The sequence below is a fragment of the Anoplolepis gracilipes genome, chromosome 1, assembly GCF_047496725.1.
Source record: "Anoplolepis gracilipes chromosome 1, ASM4749672v1, whole genome shotgun sequence".
NCBI classification, from domain to species: Eukaryota; Metazoa; Arthropoda; class Insecta; order Hymenoptera; family Formicidae; genus Anoplolepis; species Anoplolepis gracilipes.
The window spans coordinates 24,383,182-24,405,723 of NC_132970.1; the positions used below are offsets into that span (position 1 = coordinate 24,383,182).

Genomic DNA, 22,542 nt, shown 5'->3' on the forward strand with positions numbered 1-22,542 from the left:
ATATATATATATATACAGTCGGACCTCTTATCCTACGACATTTTCGGTCCGGAATCTTCCCCTTAAACCTCTGATCCTACGACAAAAATTTGAGAGTGGGGGTATAATTCCTTTTTCGCGGTCGTAGCATGAGAGAATTTTTTGTCGTAGGATAAGAGGTTTCGTAGTATAAGAGGGTCATAGGATAAGAGGACCGACTGTATCTTCTTTGTCGATCCTTCTATATTTGGCATATAGGCAAGGCCTTTTCATTATAGTATAAGCTCTATAGCCGGAATTCATAAACCGATATTCATATAGTCCGATCTTATATTTAAGGTCGTCTTAATAAAGATCTCGTTCAACCAATAAAATGATGCTATGCGGCCACTTCATTGGTTGAATGGGATCTTAAGACGATTTTAAACATAGACCTAAACTGAAGTACGAACTGCACAACGCAATTCAAAAGTAAGTCCATAGACCGAGTGTTGAGGAGTGGGGGTAGGTGCTCACGTAGAAAAAGACAGATTGAAATGTGTGATGTGTGATCGTGCGTTTTCTCTCATTCGCGCAAACGCACAGTGCATGGAAAGAAAAACACACGGTTCAATATCTGTCTTTTTCTACGTGAGTGCCTAGTGCCTACTCCCACTTCTCAAATAAAGGCAAACGCTCGGTCTATATTTTTATGCCTATGCTGATTATAAATGTTAAAAGTTAAAAGAATAAATTGAGATTAATTTGTTCGTTTTACTTACACTTAAAGGTCAGTGTACGTGACAAAATTTTAGTAGTAACCATAAGCAAATCAATCAATCATAATTAATAAATATTAAATGGCGTTCGTTTTATATATATAGCTTCCTGTTAATTTCATAATCTAAAAATATTTAGTTAAAATTAATCAAATGATTCACAAACGTTTTTAATCTCACTTCAAATATCTTTATTCGAAATACAAAAGATTCCATAAGGAGATTTTTTTGTCGGGAGATTGATTGTTGGTTAAAACGAATACGAATACGTTCGATTCAGCAGTCACGTGAGAGCGATCATGTGGTTAGGACGTCAGTGTCACGTGACGTATATATCTATCAGCTGATAAATACTACGTTCGTCAACGCACGTCACGTCAGTCAACGTACGTAAGCATGTATGTATGTACGTAGTGCAAGTACATTACATAGCTACATACAGAACTGACAATGAGAGTAGCCTCTTTTGTGTGTGTTTAGAAGACGACTTTATGTACTAAATCGTTTATCTGATAAGATTTAGTTATTTATATTATGAAACGGAAGTTTTTATTTTTTACGCTTGTATAATAATAAACGCGTATAATATAAACTCGTCGTGTGCACATGTTTTTCATTATATGACAATAGAGAGAAATGACAGAATCAGTTGGAAGCTGGAACGCCTAAGGTACTAATTGGGTACCCTCGAACAAATCAATGGCATAAATGCGCTCAGCCATCAGCGTTATCTTGTCGAGTCCGGTGCCCGACAACAAAATGTCTCATCCCGATTACGAGCAAACCGCTCACGATCATGCTGCTCTACTGTTGCTATTGAGACCCATCGGTACACAAATCAAGCCAAAGACAGTTAGTAGGTTATGCGAAAGGATCATTAAAGCTGGCAGCAGATTTTCCGTGTCTGATTCCAGTGGCGGTACCCGGGAGATCCTAGCCAGATTTGTCAGAGAACATCCAGTGGAGAACAATGACTGGGGAGACTTTCAAACTCATAGAAGATTGCTAGGTTTGATTACGTTTGGCAAGTATGATAATCAGACAGAGTTGAACGAGTTGTGTAGAGTACACGAGACCTTGAAGGTAAAATACAGCAATACTTTATATGATTCACGAGCTATCCTCTTTGGCCCGCTCGAATCGAATGGCCGCCATGAACCACCACCAGGCTGTACTACGCCTAGCAATTTTAAAACACGGGCAGTGTTCTATGCAGACGAAACATGTCCTGATCTGGAAACACAAATAGCCGAATATCTTAATTTCTTATTCTGGATCTTGGAATCGAAAAGATTAGAACGTTCTAGGGAAAAAATAGATCGTGTCTCTCTTCTATTGGCTCCATTCGAGAAGAAAGATTTTATAGGACTCGATCTCGAATCCAGAAATAATAAAAAAAGATGCGTGGGCCGTATGACAAAACATTTAGGAGATCTATGTCTTCAAGCTGGATTACTAGCTGATGCATTGAATAATTATAATTCTGCAGCCAACATTCTACAAGCGGTCAATGATTGGCTGTGGTTGGGAGCAGCATACGAAGGTCTTTGTGCTGCTTCTGTCTTGGTTCTTTATCCCAATATGTGTCGAAGTCTTCCATTGCAAAGAAATTCCTCTCTACAGGAAGGAAGTCCAAGTAAGCAAAGGTATGACTATGCTTTGAGCAAAATTACATAATCTTTTTTGAAAAATAAAATCTAATAAATACTATCTTTTTGTTTTCCTTTCTGTCAATTGTTATTAAAATTGAAATCAATATTTTTCTACTTTTTACCATAAAACTCTTGATTTTAGAATGTAAACTAATAAATCTTATAATAATTTGTAGACGAGGATCACAAGCTATCACCACAGTTTTGCCATCTCCGCCTAGTATAGAAATAGTGAAGGCTAACATGCCACATATTTTATTACCAGAGGAGATATCTAAGAAATATCGTGAAGCCATTGTACATTATAGTAAATATCAATATGCAGGTATAATTGAAACTGAAGCTAGTTTCAAAGCTACAAGAATCTCGATAGAGCAGAACTGTACCTTACAGGCTGCATCGTATCTAAATAATGTTGTATTGATTAATCTGCCTCTTAGCGAACAAGAAAAAGTACGTAGTGATAACATTATGCAATTTGCAGATGCTTTCAAGATATAAAGAGTGTAAAATTATTAGATAAAACATTTCAGATTGATCGATTCACTACATTGTCAGATCTATATACAAGTTTTGGTTTTGATAGGAAAGCTTCATTTTGTTTACGATTAGCTGCCACTCGACATGTATCACAAAATAATCCTAATCCAGATTGGCAGCAATGTTATAACTTAATGTTACAAGCTATATCCGGATTTAAATTATCCTTGGATCCTGTTGAAATGTCACCAGGTGATTATGGGGCTACAATTTTACAATTATACAATTTTTTAAATATTATTTATCTTCGTGATTCCTAATAATGTTTTTCAATATATTCTTGTCTCACAGATGGACAAAGAGGATGGCCGGCTATACAGATTCAAATAATAAATGAACTTGTTGCTGCTGCAAATCGAATGGGTAATCCGGCACTTGCTACAAGGCATCTAACATTTCTACTTCAAACAATGTACAATCACTTAACATTTATTGAACGAAAAGACATCGCATTACAACTTCAAAATATATCTCAACAGTGTGAGGGGGCACCAGTCCCCTTAGTATGTTATAAAAATTATAATGATACAAATAATACTAGAGAAAGATATCAATTAATTTATTCAATTATTTTATTCGTATAAACTAAACAATAATTATAAACTAATAATTTATAACAGGTTTTAGATTCTGGTACTGTTATACCACCAGCTAACTTATTAAATATACCAAAAACGAAATCGTTTATTTTAAGAAACATGCAGCCACATTTACAGCCTCAAAAGATAGAAAGAATAAAAGAAGATCACGGTCCATTTTTATTTACACCAATTAATTTTGGATCGTTGGAGCGCAAAAATATTTCAAAAAGTAAAGTTGGTATGTGTGATGATAGTTAACTTACAATATAATTTAATATTGTATATAATTATTTAATATTACTTATAATAATTGAATATTTAATTTAACATATTTATATTTAATATTATATACTTTCTTCTCTCTCTCTCTCTCTCTCCCCCCCTTCTTCCCTCCCTCTCTCTCTCCCTCCCTCCCTCTGTTCCTCTTTCTCTACATTAATTGAGCTTTTTGTTACAACAGATTATTTATGGGTAGAAGGAGATGTTTGTGAGGTATCAATGCAGCTCATAAATCCTTTACCATTTGAATTACACGTGTCTAATATGAGACTTTTGACCAATGGAGTGGTATTTGAATCAATACCAGAAAGTATTAGTCTACCTGCTGAGTCTGGGCCAATTGCAGTTACATTAGCAGGCAGACCCAAGGAAATTGGTGATTTAGAGATACTCGGCTTTAGTACACACACATTAGGAGTTAAATCCAACTGTAGATTGAGACATATGGAGGGCATGTTACATCCGCAATATACGGTCGAAGTCATTCCGGCTTTACCAAGAATCGATGTCGCGACTAGTTTGCCTCAGACTGCCAGTTTCAGCTCAGGTGACAATATAGTTACAAGCGCAAGTATCTCGCTCTATGGTGGTGAAAGGTTCGCATAGGTTTTATTATAATAAAAAATTCTTTCAATGATATTATTTTCATTCAAGATTGATAAAGATAATTTTGCTTGCAGCGCTGAGTGTGCTATAACGATAACGAACATTGGACAAGTTCCTATTGAAATGGTTGAACTGTCGGTACAATCTACTTTAGATGCTGTAACTGAAAGTAAAATTTTCAAATGGAGTGAAGAGAATCTAATGACACAACTACCTTTACAACCTGGCAACAGTGCGAGTCTTACTTTATATCTCTTTGCAGCAACAGATTTTGTAGCATCTTCTGTTAGAAATGGTAACAGTCTCAATAATCTTCAAATTTTACAGTACATTTTCTTTTTTATGTTTTGTTTTAATGATATATTAATAATAATAACTGACTTATTATTTTTCAGACACTAGTAGTACATGTTTTAGTCAACCAAACAGCTTAATGTCACATTCAGGCCATAGTTCTCTACCATCTAGATTAAGTTCTCCATCTCATCATATGAAAAGACAATCCGAACTGACTTCCTCCTTCAGATCAGGAATAAGTTCACACTCTGGCCATTCTTCCTTAATAAGCTCACGTTTGTCAAAACTTGCAGTACCTTTACATACATCTAATATTATCGAGGGTCAATTAAAAATAAAATATTCAGGAGGTGCAGGCTTAACAGCTGGTTATTGCAGAACTTCATCTGTTTTTATAACCATTGAGATGTTAGCTAGTGTGCAAATTACTAATTGGGATGTATTACCGGCCGAAACGTAAGTAAAAACACATACTTTATTTTTTGTAAATTTTGTAACATATATTTATTTATATTATTTATATAGTTTATATCTCTTTTAGAAAAAAATTACAGGTATTCTTTATCAGTCAAAAAAATCTTTTTGTTTAACAATTTTTAGACCATTGCAATTTTATCTCGTATTGGATGTGACAAATATGACAAATCACGAAATGGAATTACATTATACACAAAATAAATGTATATACATGGAAGGTAAAGAACCATGTAGAATTCCCGTTCCAGTTGACCGATGTCCACTCAATAAATTGTCTATGGTAACAAAAGATACGATACTTAAAAGTACATTACTATATAATATTGCTATTATTATAATTTTTTTTTTTTTTTTTTTTGCTTATAGTTAAAAAGTGCTGGTGATACCAATGAACTCCAAAAAATATGCGCCGAACATATAGCCTCATTAGTTGATTTGCATTGGCAATTACTAGGTACAGAGTCAACGGGAAAAGCAACTCTATCTGGTATTACTCTAACTCAAGATATGTTAGACCTAGTTAGAATGAGTCCTTTACAGTGGGGTGCGTATGTATTGCTTATACACATATACACACAATCCATGTATTAAGATTACGAAATTAGAATTAATAAATGGAAAAAATATATTTTCTTTAGAAATAACTATCAATGATACTATTGTAAAAGCGCAAGATGAACTATCATGCGCTTTAGGTGAATGCATCAGTGTTGGTGTAGGAGTATGCAACGCTCTGGAACATCCGCTGAACGATCTTACATTGTCTATTAATTTCTATCAGGATCATCATAATGGAGTTAATAATTATCAATTAGAAACTAGGTTATCCATAGCTGGGACCAATAAGGTCATGTTACCCGCTGTAAGTTACAACTTTTATAAATGCAACCCTTCTCGCGCGCATCTTGTTCTTTATTATCAAAAATAATTAATAGTTACAGGAATATGGCAGAGCCTATCACGAGTGTCGAGTAGTATTTTTCACTGCTGGTCAATATAAAATAGATATTCAATGCAGTAGTAAAGAATCGGCTTCAACTTCTCCAATACTTTATTCAGAGCTTGCAAATGCTGGACATACGTGGCGATATATACCACCCATCGAAATAACCGTCGATGATTATTAACATCGTTGTCCACTTAAATATCGGTATGAATTTCAAACTTGTAAAAAAAAAATTGAAAAGAAAAATTCGAGGCGACACGACGCGTATCAATACATTATGTGTATAAATAAAACTTTTACTTTCTATAATGAAATTAAAATTGTCATATAATTCTTGTATGTGTATGTGTCGAAAGTTACTTTCATACACAAATTGTACATACACGTAGAAAAAAAAAATTATTATCCTTTATTTATTTCTAATTTTACTATTTTTTCCTATAGGAATTATCTCTATCTCTTGCAAATTTCTTCTGAACTTTTTATAAAATTCAAGTACAGTTGTATTAGCCCACACCTGTTGACTATTAAAATCTAAAACGCGTAAACTCTGTAAACTCTGAGCTCTTGATAATGCTACGTAAGATTGGCCTGCATCAAATACTCTTGACAGGCACATCTCTACACAATCTAAAGTTAAACCTTGACTTTTGTGAATTGAAAAGGCCCATGCTAATTTTAACGGAATTTGTTTTCGATGTACAAAAGCTCCAGAGCTGATTTTAATAGTCCATTTCTCCATTTTTGCCTCGTAATGGGCTCCAGAACGCAATTGAATTATCGGTATATCATTTTTAAAATCAATAACAACTCCTCGAGCTCCATTTACCAATCCGCTATTAATATTTATATTTTTTAGTAGCATAACTTGAGCGCCAATTTTCAGTACTAGTTTGCCAGGTACAGGCAGCTGTTGATCCAACAAATATGTCATAGAACTATCAGAATCTAATGCTGTATATACTTTAGTTTCATCCTTAAGTTCATTCAATTGAAATTCATTAATTTCATCAGCTTCCTTGACGTGGGAACACAATCTAGTTGCTAATACTCCATTACTTTCAATATGTTGTTTTGCCGTTTCTTTTAAAGTATTTACAATATCATCTGTAACTCTACCTATCCTGATGCTATTCAATACTTTTACAAATGCCTCATCTTTTTGTCTATGGACTGTTTGTAATTCAAAGTTAAAGTGAATACATTGGTTCCAAGCCTCGCTTTGAAAACAGAACTTTGCTCTGTCATTGATTTTAGATACGGGAGGTAACTGAAAGAAGTCACCGCACAAAATTAACTGTATTCCTCCAAAAGGTTTTTCTGTCCTACGTACGTGTCTTGCTACTGCTTCAATCTTATCAAAAAACTCACCATCTACCATTGAAATTTCATCTATAACTAAATGTTTCATTTTTCTCCATATTGAAACTACGGATGGGCGAGAAGCTAACTGAAAACATCTCTCCTTGGTACCAGTACCCAAACCGATACCAGCAAACTGATGTAATGTAATTCCACCTATATGACAGGCTGCTACTCCAGTACTTGCTGTAGCCATTGTTACATCTGGAGGAAGAGTCGATATAATCTTTCTTAAGAGAAATGACTTGCCAGTGCCTGCGCTTCCAGTAAAAAACACATTTTTTCCACTAAGTACTGCATTCAAAACTTTCATTTGTTCTTCGGTCAATTCTCCAGCGATAGGATTAGAATATAACTTTTTTTTTGCTGCTGGTACTTTAGTAGTGACATCGTTAAAATACTTCCGCTTCCTGACAACGCTTGGTGAAGGGGTAGTGATTGTTGCACGCGATATAGCGACAGCTTTTTCCTTTGCTCTGTTGATCTCTGCACTAGTAGCTGGACTAACATCTTCAGCACCACTATATTGCAATTTTGTAATGAGATTTTCCTTTAGAGAACCTCCTTCAGAAGCCTTTCCTTCTTGACCTGTCATTTTGATAAATATAGTCTTCAAAAAGCTTATCAATTGAGAGGAAGGTGCGTTCGACAAGAATAACGTGCAATTTTGTTCCTTGAATTTTATGGATGCTTTTCCTTCGGTCATAAATTTATTAAAAACAGATATACTTTTCAAGGGTAATTTCGTAGATACATTTGCCTTTTCTGTCTGTATTTCAACAAGCATCTCGCGCTTATCATTACGAATTAAGCGTAATAACGCCGTTCTGTGAGTTGCCTTCCTTAAAATAGATCCTTGATTGTTTAACCATTCAATCGTGATAGTGCAAGTTAACGAACAACCGTTTGAATCCATATTCTTCGATCGAGAGAAGTTTTGCGTAAAAATATTACTTGATATAATCAAATAAAATAATCTTTTTTCTTCTTTCTCTTATGGATTTCCGCTGATGGATGCAGTATCACAAAATGAAAATATAATAATTTTACTAATAAATGTAGTTAACATAAAGACATTTTAAACTGTGCGTAAAAGACACAGACTTCTAATATATAGAAGTCTGTGGTAAAAGATAACACATTCGAGAATTCCCAGAGTCCCAAATTCTCAGCTGTGATTGAACCACAGTATATAGTATATATAGTAGCGGTAGTAGCGCAATTCTGGCAACTTCAGCATACCTAAAAATGGCTGCACATGCGCGGACATGATAGGTAACCAATCATGGCAGAGTAATCTTCTGTCTTAAGGCCGGTATTCATAGTCCGATCTTATATTTAAGATCATCTTAAGATCTCGTTCAACCAATAAAATGATGCTATGCGGCTACTTCATTGATTGGCTATTTATTCTACGAATACCGACCTAAAGCGTAGTCTACAATGAGACTTTAAGAGGTAAGACTTAAGAAATTAATCAATCACAATTGAGTTTAGAAAAGAATCATAAATATGATTGGTTAAGCCAGAAACACATAAATTCCGTAATCGTAATTTTAGCTGTAATCGTAAAAATCAACCAATAACGAGCGTCCATTGACGGCGTCTCAACGGCGACTATAAGGCTGAATTCATACTTTGGCGGAAAAGCAGAAAAGCAGAAGCCAATCAGAACGCGTGCTGGAAATAAGTAGTACAACGGAAAAGTTTTCCGTTTGCTAGCATCGTATCTCGCCTGTCAGCGGAGCGGGTGAAAACATCACGGTGCAAACGATACTTTTTCTGTCGCACACTTTGTGTACTGCGTTGTTTTGCGCAAGCGCGACAGCGACAAAATTTAAATTAAACGCATCATTACTAGTTATCACTAACAACGCATGCGCAAAACAACGCAGTACACTAAATGTGGAACTGGGACAGAGATATCGTCTGTATCGTAATGTTTTCACCCATTCTCGACTACAAACATCTATATAAATAGATGTCTGTGTTCTCGACCGATGCTAGCGATATAAAAGTATTATACAAGGTGTCTAATAATTCGTAAAAAATCTCTTAAAAATTAATTTAAAAATCGACTAAATCGTGTGAATATTTGCACGTGGCGAGAAAATAAGCCAGCCTGCTGCACGCGGTTGCTAGTCGCACGCATAATAACCGTGTAACAACGGACTGTCTCTTTTCGCGATACTCCTAGTTCCTCTAGCGACCGCTTGACAGCGAGCTGTCTTTTCGCAGAGTGCTAATATATTGGCGCGAATTGATCGATATTTTTAAATTAATTTCCCAATAATTATTGCGAAAATTGCAAAATGGTAGAGGACTTTCTTGCTCAGTTTGATCCGCTCTATCTGTAAACGAGAGATTTTTTACGAATTACCGGACACTCTGTATATATGCTATAATCATGGTACATAGGCTGCGTTCCGATATTCACTGCCAATACTGAAAATCTATAATTTACGTCACGTGCACTATAGATTTTCAATACTAGCAGTGAATATCGGAACGCGCCTCGAGAGTTGATAGAGCGAGAGAGTAATATTTTTTGTCTTTCTATTTCCATGAAGACTACTGCGCAAACGTGAGCACAATGGCGGGCACAATGCTTGATAAAAATAATATATATGAATATATTTTATATATACTGCAATAATATTATATATGGATTTTTTCCTACGTAATTTAGCAGTAAAAGAAATTCGTTATGTGTGAGAAAAAAACCGAAAAAAATATAAAAAGATCTAATAAATTTGAATTTAATACAAAAACGAGTTATTTTAGAACAGATATATACTTTGTATTTAGTTAATTTTATTACATTTTCTACCACGTTCATTATTAATTACTTATGAATGAAAGGGAAAATGCTATTTTTTCTCCAATATATACACAACACAGCTTATTACATTGTATGACTATTTTTGTTATTTAAATTTAAATATAAAAATAGAAATTTTTTATATAGGCAAATTGTGCAATGCAAATTTAAACTTATATAATTAAATATTTAAATTTAAATTATATATAAATATAACCACACTGATATCAATTGACATATGTCAAACAGTAACAGTAACAGTTTGACTTTAGTTTACACCGATTATTTGAAACGCGTATCAAGTACTATACTCGCCAATCGCAGTCATTCTATTTTTTTAGGAGAATGGCTATGATTGGTCAGTAGTACTTTATATATGCATATAAAAGTATATTGGTGTAAACTAGGCTTTTGTATGTCAGGGATCTGTATGAGGGGACGAATTTTTAATATAGCTAATAATATGAAGGCCATCTCTCGAAAGATTAGCATAAATGATTGCAAGAGATTTCATTGGAATATTTTACCTAACTATGACGATTATCTCATCGAAAAAAATGACAATATTGAAAGTAAGTGCGAATGACAGGCAAAATAGTATGACCCAAATATTTTAAATTTTAAGGATAATTTTTAATAGTATCAGAAGAATATACTTTCTCTGCACGCATATAATATTATTAGCATTATAAGTATTACATATGTTTTATATATACAATATATATATATATATATATATATATATATATATATATATATATATACATATATACATAGAGTGTTTTATAAATTACGCTACATCTTTAGAAAATGAATTGATGAAGTCAAGTCAAAAATCAAGAATGACGAAAATTACATTCAAGAGTTACAATCAAATAATAAAGATAAATATCCAAAACGAACATTTTTCAACATATTATATGCTGTTTTATTTATATAAAAAGAAAAAAATGTAGCACAAACTTGTAAAAAAATATATTTGCGCTTAATTTTACATTAAAAAAAAATAAAATATAATACATGATGAAAATATACGTTTTGGTTTGAATAATCAAAATTATTATTTTCAGTATATATACATATACATATATTATGCTTTTTTATTTTAAAAAAAGGTTAAAACATGTGAACATATTTTTTTACAGACAGAAAAATACTTCATGTATATATATATATATATATATATATATATATATATATATATATATATATATTGTACTTGTATGTATGCGTGTGCGTGTGCGTGTGCGTGTGCGTGTGCGTGTGCGTGTGCGTGCGTGCGTGCGTGCGTGCGTGCGTGCGTGCGTGCGTGCGTGCGTGCGTGCGTGCGTGCGTGCGTGCGTGCGTGCGTGCGTGCGTGCGTGCGTGCGTGCGTGCGTGCGTGCGTGCGTGCGTGAGTGCGTGCGTGCGTGCGTGCGTGCGTGCGTGCGTGCGTGCGTGCGTGCGTGCGTGCGTGCGTGCGTGCGTGCGTGCGTGCGTGCGTGCGTGCGTGTGCGTGCGTGCGTGTGTGTGTGTGTGTGCGTGCGTGTGTGTGTGTGTGTGTGTGTGTGTGTGTGTGTGTGTTATATACACACATAAATATATATTTATATTAAAGTACAATTTTTATATATTGTAAATATATATATAATAATGTTATGTGTTAAAAATGTTGTATAAAAGTTGAAACGGAGAATAATTGCAGGTGTACGTTACAACGGGAAGGATTCAATAACGATGAGATCACGCATAGAATGTGAAATACGTATATCGTGTTATTGAACGATAACCGCAAGTTATTAGGGTCGATTGAGTAACTCGATGTAAGGAGCGCGTAAAACGTTTTTCACCGTGCGCGCACGTATAGCCGTAAAGCCATGTCTCTGGCTTAATTGTTGTACTCTCGCTATTGGTGTTGCGCGGACGATCTTGTATATGTAAATTACTCCCATCAAATGTCCGCTTAACAGATTCATTCTTATACATAAGCACTCACGTACTCGACGTTCCATTAATACTCGTGCTTTGATCGGGTGCGCGTAATAATCTGTATAGTTTCTTTTTTTGGCGCGCATTTACATCTCTCGTTTGTTTTCGAGATATAGATTTCGTGTAATATTATTAAGAGTAGTTACAGTGTATAAACTGAAATTTGTTAATTTGAAGTGCGGATAAACAACTGTATTTTTTACAAGAGTAAGTTGAATAACTCCACTATAAAGATTTGGCAAGTTGGCTTTTTCTTCGATAGATCACAGTTATTTTTTTCTCATGGTACTTAGGAAATGATCAATTTACTACTGAAAAAACTTATAAAAATCTCTCAACTCAAAAATTTATGTATATAAAATAAATCTTACTATTATTTTTTTCAAATTTGATATTTGTTTTGGAACAGGTTTACATATTTTACACACAATGTGTAAAAAATATGCAAGGAAATTCAAATATAAATTCTGTCAGAATTTATTATGTCCCTTAATTAAAATTATTTTTGTTAATCTTTAATTATTTAATTTAAAATATATTTCCTCTATATCTCTTGTACAAATTAGAAAAAGACAATATGGAAAAATAGATATGTAAATAAACTTTTATGTTCTTTTATATATCTTCCTCAATTTATATCAAAGAGTACCATTACATAATAACAGTGAATGGTACATGCGATATTATACTATGAAAAATTCTGTTTGTGTCGAATTCCCTATTTTTCTCGAGCGAGCGAATAAGCGAATGAATAAGCGAATCTCGAAGTATATACGTTTATATGTTTATCTGATCAGTCGATACTTGAATGATAGCTTATTTCTCACTTGTTTTTTATTCATCTCGTTCAGTAATTTTTCGGCCAGTATAATTTTTATAAGACAAGTTTTGAAAAATAGTACCTCCATATCATTTATATATGTTACTCTTGATTAGATTACTAAATGTAATTTTTATCTACACAGTTATGACAGGTATATGATTATTTTCAGAAAAAATGCGAAGTGGCAGTAGTTTGAATCAATTCGACGACGATGATTCCTTTAGTGATGGACCGTGCCCGTCATGTAGATTGGCTATTAACAAAGAAACTGGTAGACTCAAGTGTGTGTCAAGTTTTGTATTGTTTGTTTCCTACAAATTTCAGATTAAATTTTCTATATTTTTACCAATTAAGTGAATTTTTTTGCAAAATCCAGGTGGTGTACTAGCGAAAATGAAGCATGGCGTTTTCGTGTCAAACTAATGCTCCTGATACCCGCCGTATTGTTGCCGATTACTATAGTGTGTATTGCTTTATCACGTTTTCAAGCTACACCCAAAGTCACCGAGCCGCAAACGTTCCCCATCTATGGAATGCAGGAACAGGACGAAAAGATAAAAAATGACATCTCTTGGTGTAAGTTTTATGATCGTGAGTACATATCCTATATACATATATACATAAATAAATAAATATATATATATATATATATTTATGTATATACACACATATATGTACATATATATACAGCCATGTCCAAAAGTATTAGGTATTAGGTATCTTAATTTTTTCTTATTTCTTAGTATGTAAATATTAAAAAAATATTTGAAAAATAAATAAAATTTTAAAAACTATGTGGCTAGACGTTAAAGCTAAAACTTTAAAATCCTTTTTTGAAACTTTCCTACAATGATTATGTTGAGTATCGACAATTTTTCTGAAAAATACACCGGTCTAGCTTCAACGTTATGTAACTCGGTTAAAAAAAAATTGTACATACAAAAGTTTTAAAAAAAGCATATTATATTTAAAATGTTGTAGTTTTTAAATATATATATATATATATATATATATATATATATATATTTAAACAAAAAAAATATAAGAATGCTTAATAATAGTAGTTCAAACAATGAAAAAATTTCTTTCGAAAAATTTAAGTCAAGTTCTATTTATATATATATATATATATATATATATATAAGTCAAAGTACAAAAATTATTAAGCATTCTTATATTTTTTTTGTTTTTAATATATAGATGAAAATAAATAGAATAAATTTCTCTGGAAAAATTTAAGTCAAACTCTATAAACTATAATATTTAATTTATAAAATGTTTTTTAAAACTTTCTTATAATTTTATTTTATTGAGTTATATAAGCTGTAAAGCTAAACCTATATTTTTCAAAAATATAGGTTGTCGATACTGTGCACACACACGCACACGCACACGCACACGCACACGCACACGCACACACACATATATACATATATTATTGTAAATATATTTACAATAATTGTACAAACACCAAAATGGAATTAAGAGTTTCTATTATTTCTGATAAACATAAATACAAAAATATATTGACGATTTTTACTTAAAAAAATCACTATAATAAAATCTAATTTATTCTAATAATTAAATAGCATATTATGTTTCATATTAATAGAAGTATTGAACACTACAAGCGCAATATATACAAACGTAACATAACGCAACACAAAGCTAATTAAAAAATGAATTAGTTTTATTACTATATTTGCCATAATAATATATAATAAAAGGTATATCTGTGAAATAGCATGTACAAAAAAATACATAAAAATCTCAATATTATATCAAATCGTATTAAATTGCAGTATAAAAGAAAAGAAGGAGATTATAATTTTTATATATTGAACCATTCTATGTACCATATAACATGCATTATAAAGATAAAAGATCTTAAACTACAGGATCTTGAAGAATTTCTGTAATTAATTTTATGTTATCAGCTACCAGTCGCAATGTCATAGAGCATGAAGTTGAAGAAACCGAAGATGAGGATCGGGTTCTACTTCCCGATATGAAAACAAGTTACGTTCCTGTAGACATGCATCCTCCACTTCGATCCGCGTCTCAACGACGCAAGAGAGATATCGATGGGGTACTTTATCTTCAAGCAAATTCAAAACAATCTCAATTTGAGCTTTTCGTTAAAAAATTTGAAATCCTTCTTTTTCCTTTTTTTTCCTCTTCTACCGTCTATTCATAATTCTTTATTTTCTTCTTTCCCTATTTTGTTTCCACATCCTTGAGTCCTTCAGCCATGCACGACACGAACAAGAAAGTATTCCGAAGACGATCCTTTTCAGGAGAATCGTACGAGGGATGATATCGAATCAGACGATCGAGTAATGTCCTCGTTACATGCACATTTAATTAATGGCAAATTGACAGATTCTTTTTTGAGGAGAAAATTAGATAGGAAAAATGATACTGCGGAAAGATCTCTTTCAGATAATGTGAAATATATCGAAGGAATAAAGGTACATAAGTGGATCTTGTATTTAGGAAAGAGCCTCCGGCAAATTAAATTATTCTTTGGCCCACTTGTTTAAGTGACCTATCTCTCGAGCATTCTCTAGGTAACCAATCGTCAAATTAAAACTTATAAATAACTGATTAATTTTGCACAAGAAAAATTACATTTGTCGTTATTATTTTTAAAAATAAAATTGAGGAGTGTGCTAGAAATTGTAATCCAGATATCTTATCTTAATAATCGGTTATCAAATAGTATCAAATATTGTTTTGACAGAAACAACCTATAAAAGTAATAAGATTTTATTTGATCATTTAATATCCAAATTATTGTCCGAAAAAAATGAGCCAAAGTGCCGGAGGCTCGTCTTTAGTAATACTCTCACAATTATTGGTAATTTTAATAATTACCAGAAGCATTTTTAAAATAAAATTTAAAAAAGTATCTTTAATATATTTCTTTTAGCTATAAATCTATTTTCAATATTTTTTACGATATGAAAAGAATCCATCGGAAATAGGCCATTTTTAATTTGCAATAACTCTTTTTTTCTAAGCATTTTGTGTATAAAAGCATAATTTGAAGCTTGTGATTAATTTGAAAAATTTATTCAATTGTTATTAATATTACATAGGTGAAGGATGGTGATACGATTGGAACGAGCAATGCGCAGAATGATGATGAAGCGCTAGATAATTTCTTAAGCGATTATTATCTAGAAGTAGAAGTTGATGATACATATGAAAGTAGTGGAACAAACAATCATCATTATTCCGAGACAATGTATACTTTCAATATTGATCCGTTATTCTGTTTTTGTTCTTTTTTAAATCTTAATCGGCTTTTTTAATCATGATGAATTTTTTAATGTGCCAGAAGGAATAAAGAGGCAATGCCATATCATAATAATAAATATGGGGGCACGGATATCGAAGAACAATTGAAAGAGGAATTGGTTTCAAAAAAGGAAGATAAATACTCTATTTTCACCAATAATACCGAAACATGGTTGCCGGTGGCTGATAGACATGATGCTATTGAGGATGACAAAATGCCTACTTTCCATACATTTTGGAAAGGCGAAGGAAATGCTAAAAGCATCAGAGAGACTCGAGGTATATTTAGAAAACAATTTTTTTTTTTTTTTATAATTCCGTACTATTTTAATATTTGTCAGTAAAACATTAGTAATATATCAAAAGTTAAAAAGAGTTTATTGAATGCAGCACAAACAATGTTGAAATATATGGATAAAAGTGTAGATCCGTGTGAAGATTTCTATCAATACGCTTGTGGTAATTGGGCAAAATTCAATCCTATTCCAAAGGACAAAGCTGGCTACGATACCTTTGAGATGCTAAGAGAATCGCTGGATTTCGTACTCAAAGAATTATTAGAGGATCCGATATTGTATAATGTCGGTGAATTAGATGCCGATGACGCTACAATAAAGGCAAAACATTTGTTTCAAAGCTGCATGAATTACGGTAAGTAGACACAGATATTGCACAAATATTCACGAGAATCACTTAATACGACAAGAATATGGCTAGAGATTTTGGAGCAACGTATGGAAAGACCACTTATTCAACTTTTGGACGAACTTGGCGGTTGGCCGATTCTAAGACCAGACTGGGATCCCGACGAATTTGACTGGCTTCTCTTGACCGCGAAACTTCGATTGTACAATAACGACGTATTAATTTCAGAATGGGTGGGTCCAGATATTAAAAACAGTGAAAAATACGTAATACAGGTAACAAATAACTTGTCTTATTGCGTCGTGTCTTCTACAATCTTGCTACAAATATCTAAAGATTTACAGTCTCTTATAGTTTGATCAAACATCACTTGGGCTTCCCACGAGAGACTATTTTCTTCAAGCATCTAACGCGGTTTATCTAGAGGCTTACAAGGATTATTTAATAAAAATTGCAACTTTACTTGGTGCATCTTTAGATAATGCAACCATGCATGCAGAAGAACTGATTGAGTTTGAAACGCAGCTCGCGACAGTATACTTACTATTCGTTATTATATTTGCATATACATACATATGTATAATTTTACCCAGATTTAATGCTATAATTATTGATTTTAAATTTCGTAGATTACATCGTCACCTGACGAAAGACGAAATTTTTCGGAGCTCTATCAACGAATGAGTATAGGTGAACTGAAAACACTCGTACCACAAATTGATTGGCGTCGTTATTTAACAATCGTCTTGATTCGACAGGTAAATTTTTCTGAGCCAGTCGTCGTCTTCGCATTGAAATATATTCAAGATTTGGTTGTTTTACTTTCAAAAACACAACCTAGGTAATATCATATTTTATAATTTTCACATTTTTCTATATATAAATTTTGTATTTTTATTTAATATATAAAACGTTAATAATTTGTTACTTTTCTAGAACGGTGGCAAATTATCTTTTATGGAGATTTGTGCGGCATAGAGTGAACAATCTGGACGATCGTTTTCAGGAGGTCAAACAAAAGTTTTACTACATTCTATTCGGTAGAGAGCAAGCGCCATTAAGATGGAAAAACTGCGTAAACCAAGTCAATTCTAATATGGGTATGGCAGTTGGCGCAATGTTCGTCAAAAAGTATTTTGACGAAAATAGTAAAAATGATGTAAGTATCTCCTGAGAATCCCTAATATTAAAGAAATAGGATATATACATATATTCTGGTGCATCCTGTGTATATATATATATATATATATATATATAACTTTATAGAGATAAAAGATTAATACAATTATATTTTTCAGTTAATTTTAGGTGGAGTTTACTAAAATTTCCGCTACTCTGCCTAAAATTAACTAAAGAATGTAATTGTATTAAGAATATAATTATATTTATCTTTTATCTCTATAAAGTTTACGAAAAATCCGTCTTTTTTAATTGCTTATAATTCGAAAATTATTGATTTCTTCTATGGATACCGTGTTCTCCAATTCTGGGACGCCCTATATATACAATATATATATATATATATATATATTTTTTTTTATACACACACATATATATATATATATATATATATATATATAAACTTCTCATAACAATTATAAACACCTAAATTTTCTTGATAAATAAGCAAAATTCAATGAATTGTAAGTTCAATTCATAATTCACAATTGATTGAATTTTATTTATTTTTCAAGGAAATTTAGGTGTTGCTCTAATTGTTGTGAGAAGTTTATTTTTGCGGATTAAAAATTTGTAACCATTCTTTATATTAGCAACTAGAAAATTTCAATTTTATTCTATTCATCTTTGTGAATTTCTCATAAAAATTGAGCCCTCAATGGAGAAAAATCTGATTTAAAAAAAACAGGAAGGTAGAAGAAACAATATATATTATACATACATATATGTATATATGTAGAAAGGGATTAAAATAAATGTTTCGGACAAAAATTGTTTCAAAGAGATTTTTTCAAAAAACGACGAGTTTGACTTTATAAATAACAAGATGATGTAAGGTCAACTTAGTTTTTTAAACAGAACCATTCTGATTTTTTTATGCAAATATAAATTGATTCCTCGCAATATTGTGCATAAAAATATGATGAGAGTATGATGGTCAAAAGTTTAATATAGTTACGAGATATTTTATACTTCAATTTGACATAATTTTACATAAACTATGAAATATTTTGTAAAATATTATATTTATTTCTTGATTATATTACTTCTCAAATACTTTTATCCAGAATAATGAGAAGAATCAATTGATGTGTAGAAAACCCATTGTTTTTAAAAAACATCTTTTGTCTAAAACATTTTTTTTCTAAAACTCCTTGTTTTCCAGATATTCAACTATATTAAATAAAATAAAAAACTGTTATACATATACAGTTAAAGTTCCTCATTCACGGATTCACTATTATTTACGTTTTCAGTATTTGCGGATTAAAAATTTGTAACCATTCTTTTTATTAGCGACAAGAAAATTTCAATTCTACTTCAGAGAAAAATTAGATAAAATAAGATAGGTAGAAGAAACAATGGCTGAATATATAATAAACTTGAATTCAGAAGCTTATAGAAGTGTTGTAAAACAAAAAATTACCAAATTTTTTAAACCAATTTCAACCGTCCAATATTTAAATAATTTGTTGTAATTATAATAACGTTTGGATCTCAGAAAATATTATATGCAAACATATTAAGTATTAATTATATTTGTTAATTTGAAATAAAACCATCTTTTGCAATAACATTTTTCTTAATTTTTAATTTTCTTAGAACGTATCCTCTATTTCTACATATTTTACCATCTCATATTCGCATTTTCCTTATTTGCTGCATTTTGGCGAAATCTATCCGCATGAATAAGAAACTTTGACCGTATATAATTATATATCATTATTATTAAATTATTATTTAATTATTATAAAATATGAGTTAAGAGAATTTGTTTTCTTCATTAAAGACATTATCGATGACTCGAGAGATACAGCGATCATTTAGAGAATTACTTAATAAGACCAGTTGGATCGACGACGATACAAAGCGTTTGGCGACTGAGAAAGTAAATGCTATGTCGCTAAAAATCGGTTATCCAGATTTTATCCTACAACCACATCTATTGAATGAACGTTACAAGAATGTAATATACTTTTATATCAAATATGTATATATATATATATATATATATGTAAATATTTTTTTGTATGTATAAGCACACGCACGCACGCGCGCACACACACACACACACACACACACACACACACACACATATATATATATATATATATATATACAATACATATCAGAGCATATAATCATGCAAAAAGAAAAATATTACATATATTTGACACAGGTTGTAATACGACCAGATAAGTATTTTGAAAACACTCTAAATATCTTGCAACATTTGACTCGAGTTGAACAAGATCGTCTTGGCAATATTGTTAATAAAACTTTGTGGAATACTGCTCCAGCGATCGTGAATGCTTATTACAGTCGCAACAAGAATCAGATAAGTCAGTTTAATTTAATTTAAGAAAGTATTTTTTATTTTTCTCGCAGGTTCGTGTGCGTGTGTATTAAGAAAGAAAATTAATCTTCTTCTAAAAATTATTTAAACTTCTATTCTCTCTTTCTGCCCTTTTTCTTAGTGTTTCCAGCGGGCATACTACAGCCTCCTTTTTATCACAGATTTTTTCCACGAAGTTTAAATTATGGCGGAATTGGCGTCGTGATTGGACATGAGATTACTCATGGATTTGATGATAAAGGTAGATTGTTCGACAAGGATGGGAATCTTCATAGATGGTGGAAAGATGAAGCAATCGATGGTTTTCACCGAAGAGCGCAATGTCTTATCGGTAGAAGAAAATAAAATTTTCTTAGACCAATAAAATAGAAACATGTGGATAGGATAAAGATTATACATATATTTTTGATTTTGTATTCAATCTTCTTTTTCGTAGATCAATATGCACGCTATACCGTAACAGAAGTTGAAATGCAAATAGACGGCGTTAATACACAAGGGGAAAATATTGCCGATAATGGCGGTATTAAACAAGCGTTTAGAGTAATTTCATAGATTTTCGCTTTTGAAAATCTTTAACGAAAGAAAGGTTCAAATTTTTTTAAATTAAAATATATTTTATATCTCTTTGCAGGCATATGAGAAATGGTTACGTTTGAATGAAGAAGAGGATGAGACATTACCCGGAATGGTTGCGACAGGTAAACAATTATTTTTTTTGAATTTTGCTCAAGTTTGGTGCGGTTCAATGCGTCCTGAGGCAACTAGAAATAAGCTAAAAACAGCTGTACATTCACCTGGTAAGTTTCGAGTGATCGGTACACTCTGTAATTCTAAGGATTTTGCTCAAGTATTTAACTGCCCTCTTGGTTCTCCAATGAACCCTGTAAACAAATGCTCGGTATGGTAAAACGTAATATATATATATATATATATATATATATATATATATATATAATTTGCGTTGATTTACATTGACATCTTATCCTGACTATAGTCTGAACGTAATCAAACGCAGCTCATTTAACTGAACTTTTAATTTACCTAAAAAATGTCTCTAACAATTTCCAAATGTATAAAATAGAAAAAGAATGTTGATTTAATGTGATTAACATATTTTGTACATTATTCTAAAAAATATACATAGCTAAGAGACTATATATAAACTCTATTAAAATAAACTTGTACAAAAAAATAAAAATATATCATTTTTATACAGAATATTAGATAAAACAAATTACAATAAACATGAGAAGCAAATTCAATCATAAAAATTATTATAAATTATTTGTCAATTTACGCGTAAGATTTTTTGAAAATTTTTCTTTATCCTTTTTCGGCATTTTTTTACAAATTTTGAGTCGAGTCTTGAAACTGTAATTGTTATAAATCCAATTAGATGGCGATAAAAATTGTTTCATATTTGACAAACATTTGAAATTTTTAATCTCAGCTCATATTATACATATATCGTGTGCGCGTCGCGCGTACGTCAATTTACATAAATAGGAAACGCTTTTATCAATCACACAATTCTATTTTTACAATTTTTTTACGTATTATTGACAATATATTAATAATGTATAAACTGAAATTGGAAAAAGCAAAAATTACATCAAAACTGTGACAAAATGGGACAAAATGTATGCGAGTAACTTTCTTCTTTTAAATACAATTTGCATTTTAATTGTTTGCTTATATCCCTGTTCTTAAAACCATGTATAAATGTACCTCTTTTTATTAAGTATATTCACGAAAGCTAATTTGTAATGTTCTATATATATTGTATATATATATATATATATATATATATATTTATATATTATATATATATATATATAAAATTCATTCTTTTCCCTTTTCTTTTTTATAAAAATGTAAATGTTTATAATAGAAAAAAATGAAATGTAGGTTTATACTAACATTCTTAAACAAGCTTTAATTACCACGACAATATCTTTATAGTTTTA

General features: G+C 31.6%; 3 protein-coding genes across 9 annotated transcripts; 2 read left to right on the top strand and 1 right to left on the bottom strand.

Annotated features, from left to right (window-relative positions):
* Window positions 1–1,083: 1,083 nt before the first annotated feature.
* Brun (trafficking protein particle complex subunit brun) lies at window positions 1,084–6,435 on the top strand. The gene is made up of 12 exons (XM_072887519.1): window positions 1,084–2,383; window positions 2,566–2,842; window positions 2,923–3,121; window positions 3,221–3,432; window positions 3,550–3,748; window positions 3,971–4,385; window positions 4,470–4,690; window positions 4,791–5,148; window positions 5,293–5,449; window positions 5,536–5,713; window positions 5,808–6,031; window positions 6,105–6,435. Exons 1-12 carry the CDS (start codon window positions 1,446–1,448, stop codon window positions 6,294–6,296), a joined length of 3,570 nt encoding a protein of 1,189 aa, XP_072743620.1. The 5' UTR covers window positions 1,084–1,445; the 3' UTR covers window positions 6,297–6,435.
* Pif1 (Pif1 DNA helicase) lies at window positions 5,634–8,636 on the bottom strand. Its single transcript, XM_072887533.1, has one exon. It carries the CDS (start codon window positions 8,391–8,393, stop codon window positions 6,525–6,527), a length of 1,869 nt encoding a protein of 622 aa, XP_072743634.1. The 5' UTR covers window positions 8,394–8,636; the 3' UTR covers window positions 5,634–6,524.
* Window positions 8,637–12,029: 3,393 nt separating this feature from the next.
* On the top strand, window positions 12,030–22,337 carry LOC140664749 (neprilysin-4). Of its 7 annotated transcripts, none has more exons than XM_072890199.1 (17): window positions 12,030–12,473; window positions 13,259–13,370; window positions 13,466–13,680; window positions 15,027–15,178; window positions 15,387–15,560; window positions 16,191–16,339; window positions 16,436–16,671; window positions 16,783–17,043; window positions 17,110–17,312; window positions 17,392–17,586; window positions 17,667–17,878; window positions 17,974–18,196; window positions 20,006–20,182; window positions 20,396–20,558; window positions 20,694–20,903; window positions 21,009–21,115; window positions 21,207–22,337. In XM_072890199.1, exons 2-17 carry the CDS (start codon window positions 13,264–13,266, stop codon window positions 21,480–21,482), a joined length of 3,060 nt encoding a protein of 1,019 aa, XP_072746300.1. In that variant the 5' UTR covers window positions 12,030–12,473; window positions 13,259–13,263; the 3' UTR covers window positions 21,483–22,337. The 7 variants fall into 7 exon arrangements, with proteins under 7 accessions (XP_072746300.1, XP_072746327.1, XP_072746294.1 ...); XM_072890226.1 differs by having other exon boundaries at window positions 12,031–12,473; window positions 16,433–16,671; window positions 16,819–17,043; XM_072890193.1 differs by having other exon boundaries at window positions 12,032–12,473; window positions 16,433–16,671.
* The last annotated feature ends 205 nt before the right edge of the window (window positions 22,338–22,542 follow it).

Excerpts from the sequence above, each read along its gene's own strand:
- Brun (XM_072887519.1), top strand. The coding sequence starts at position 1,446 with ATGCGCTCAGCCATCAGCGTTATCTTGTCGAGTCCGGTGCCCGACAAC. Across the intron at positions 4,386-4,469 it reads TCGCTCTATGGTGGTGAAAG|CGCTGAGTGTGCTATAACGA; the intron begins GTTCGCATAGGT and ends TTTTGCTTGCAG. Across the intron at positions 5,450-5,535 it reads CACTCAATAAATTGTCTATG|TTAAAAAGTGCTGGTGATAC; the intron begins GTAACAAAAGAT and ends TTTTGCTTATAG.
- Pif1 (XM_072887533.1), bottom strand. The coding sequence starts at position 8,393 with ATGGATTCAAACGGTTGTTCGTTAACTTGCACTATCACGATTGAATGG.
- LOC140664749 (XM_072890193.1), top strand. The coding sequence starts at position 13,264 with ATGCGAAGTGGCAGTAGTTTGAATCAATTCGACGACGATGATTCCTTT. Across the intron at positions 17,879-17,973 it reads CTTTCAAAAACACAACCTAG|AACGGTGGCAAATTATCTTT; the intron begins GTAATATCATAT and ends TTACTTTTCTAG. Across the intron at positions 20,183-20,395 it reads TGAATGAACGTTACAAGAAT|GTTGTAATACGACCAGATAA; the intron begins GTAATATACTTT and ends TATTTGACACAG.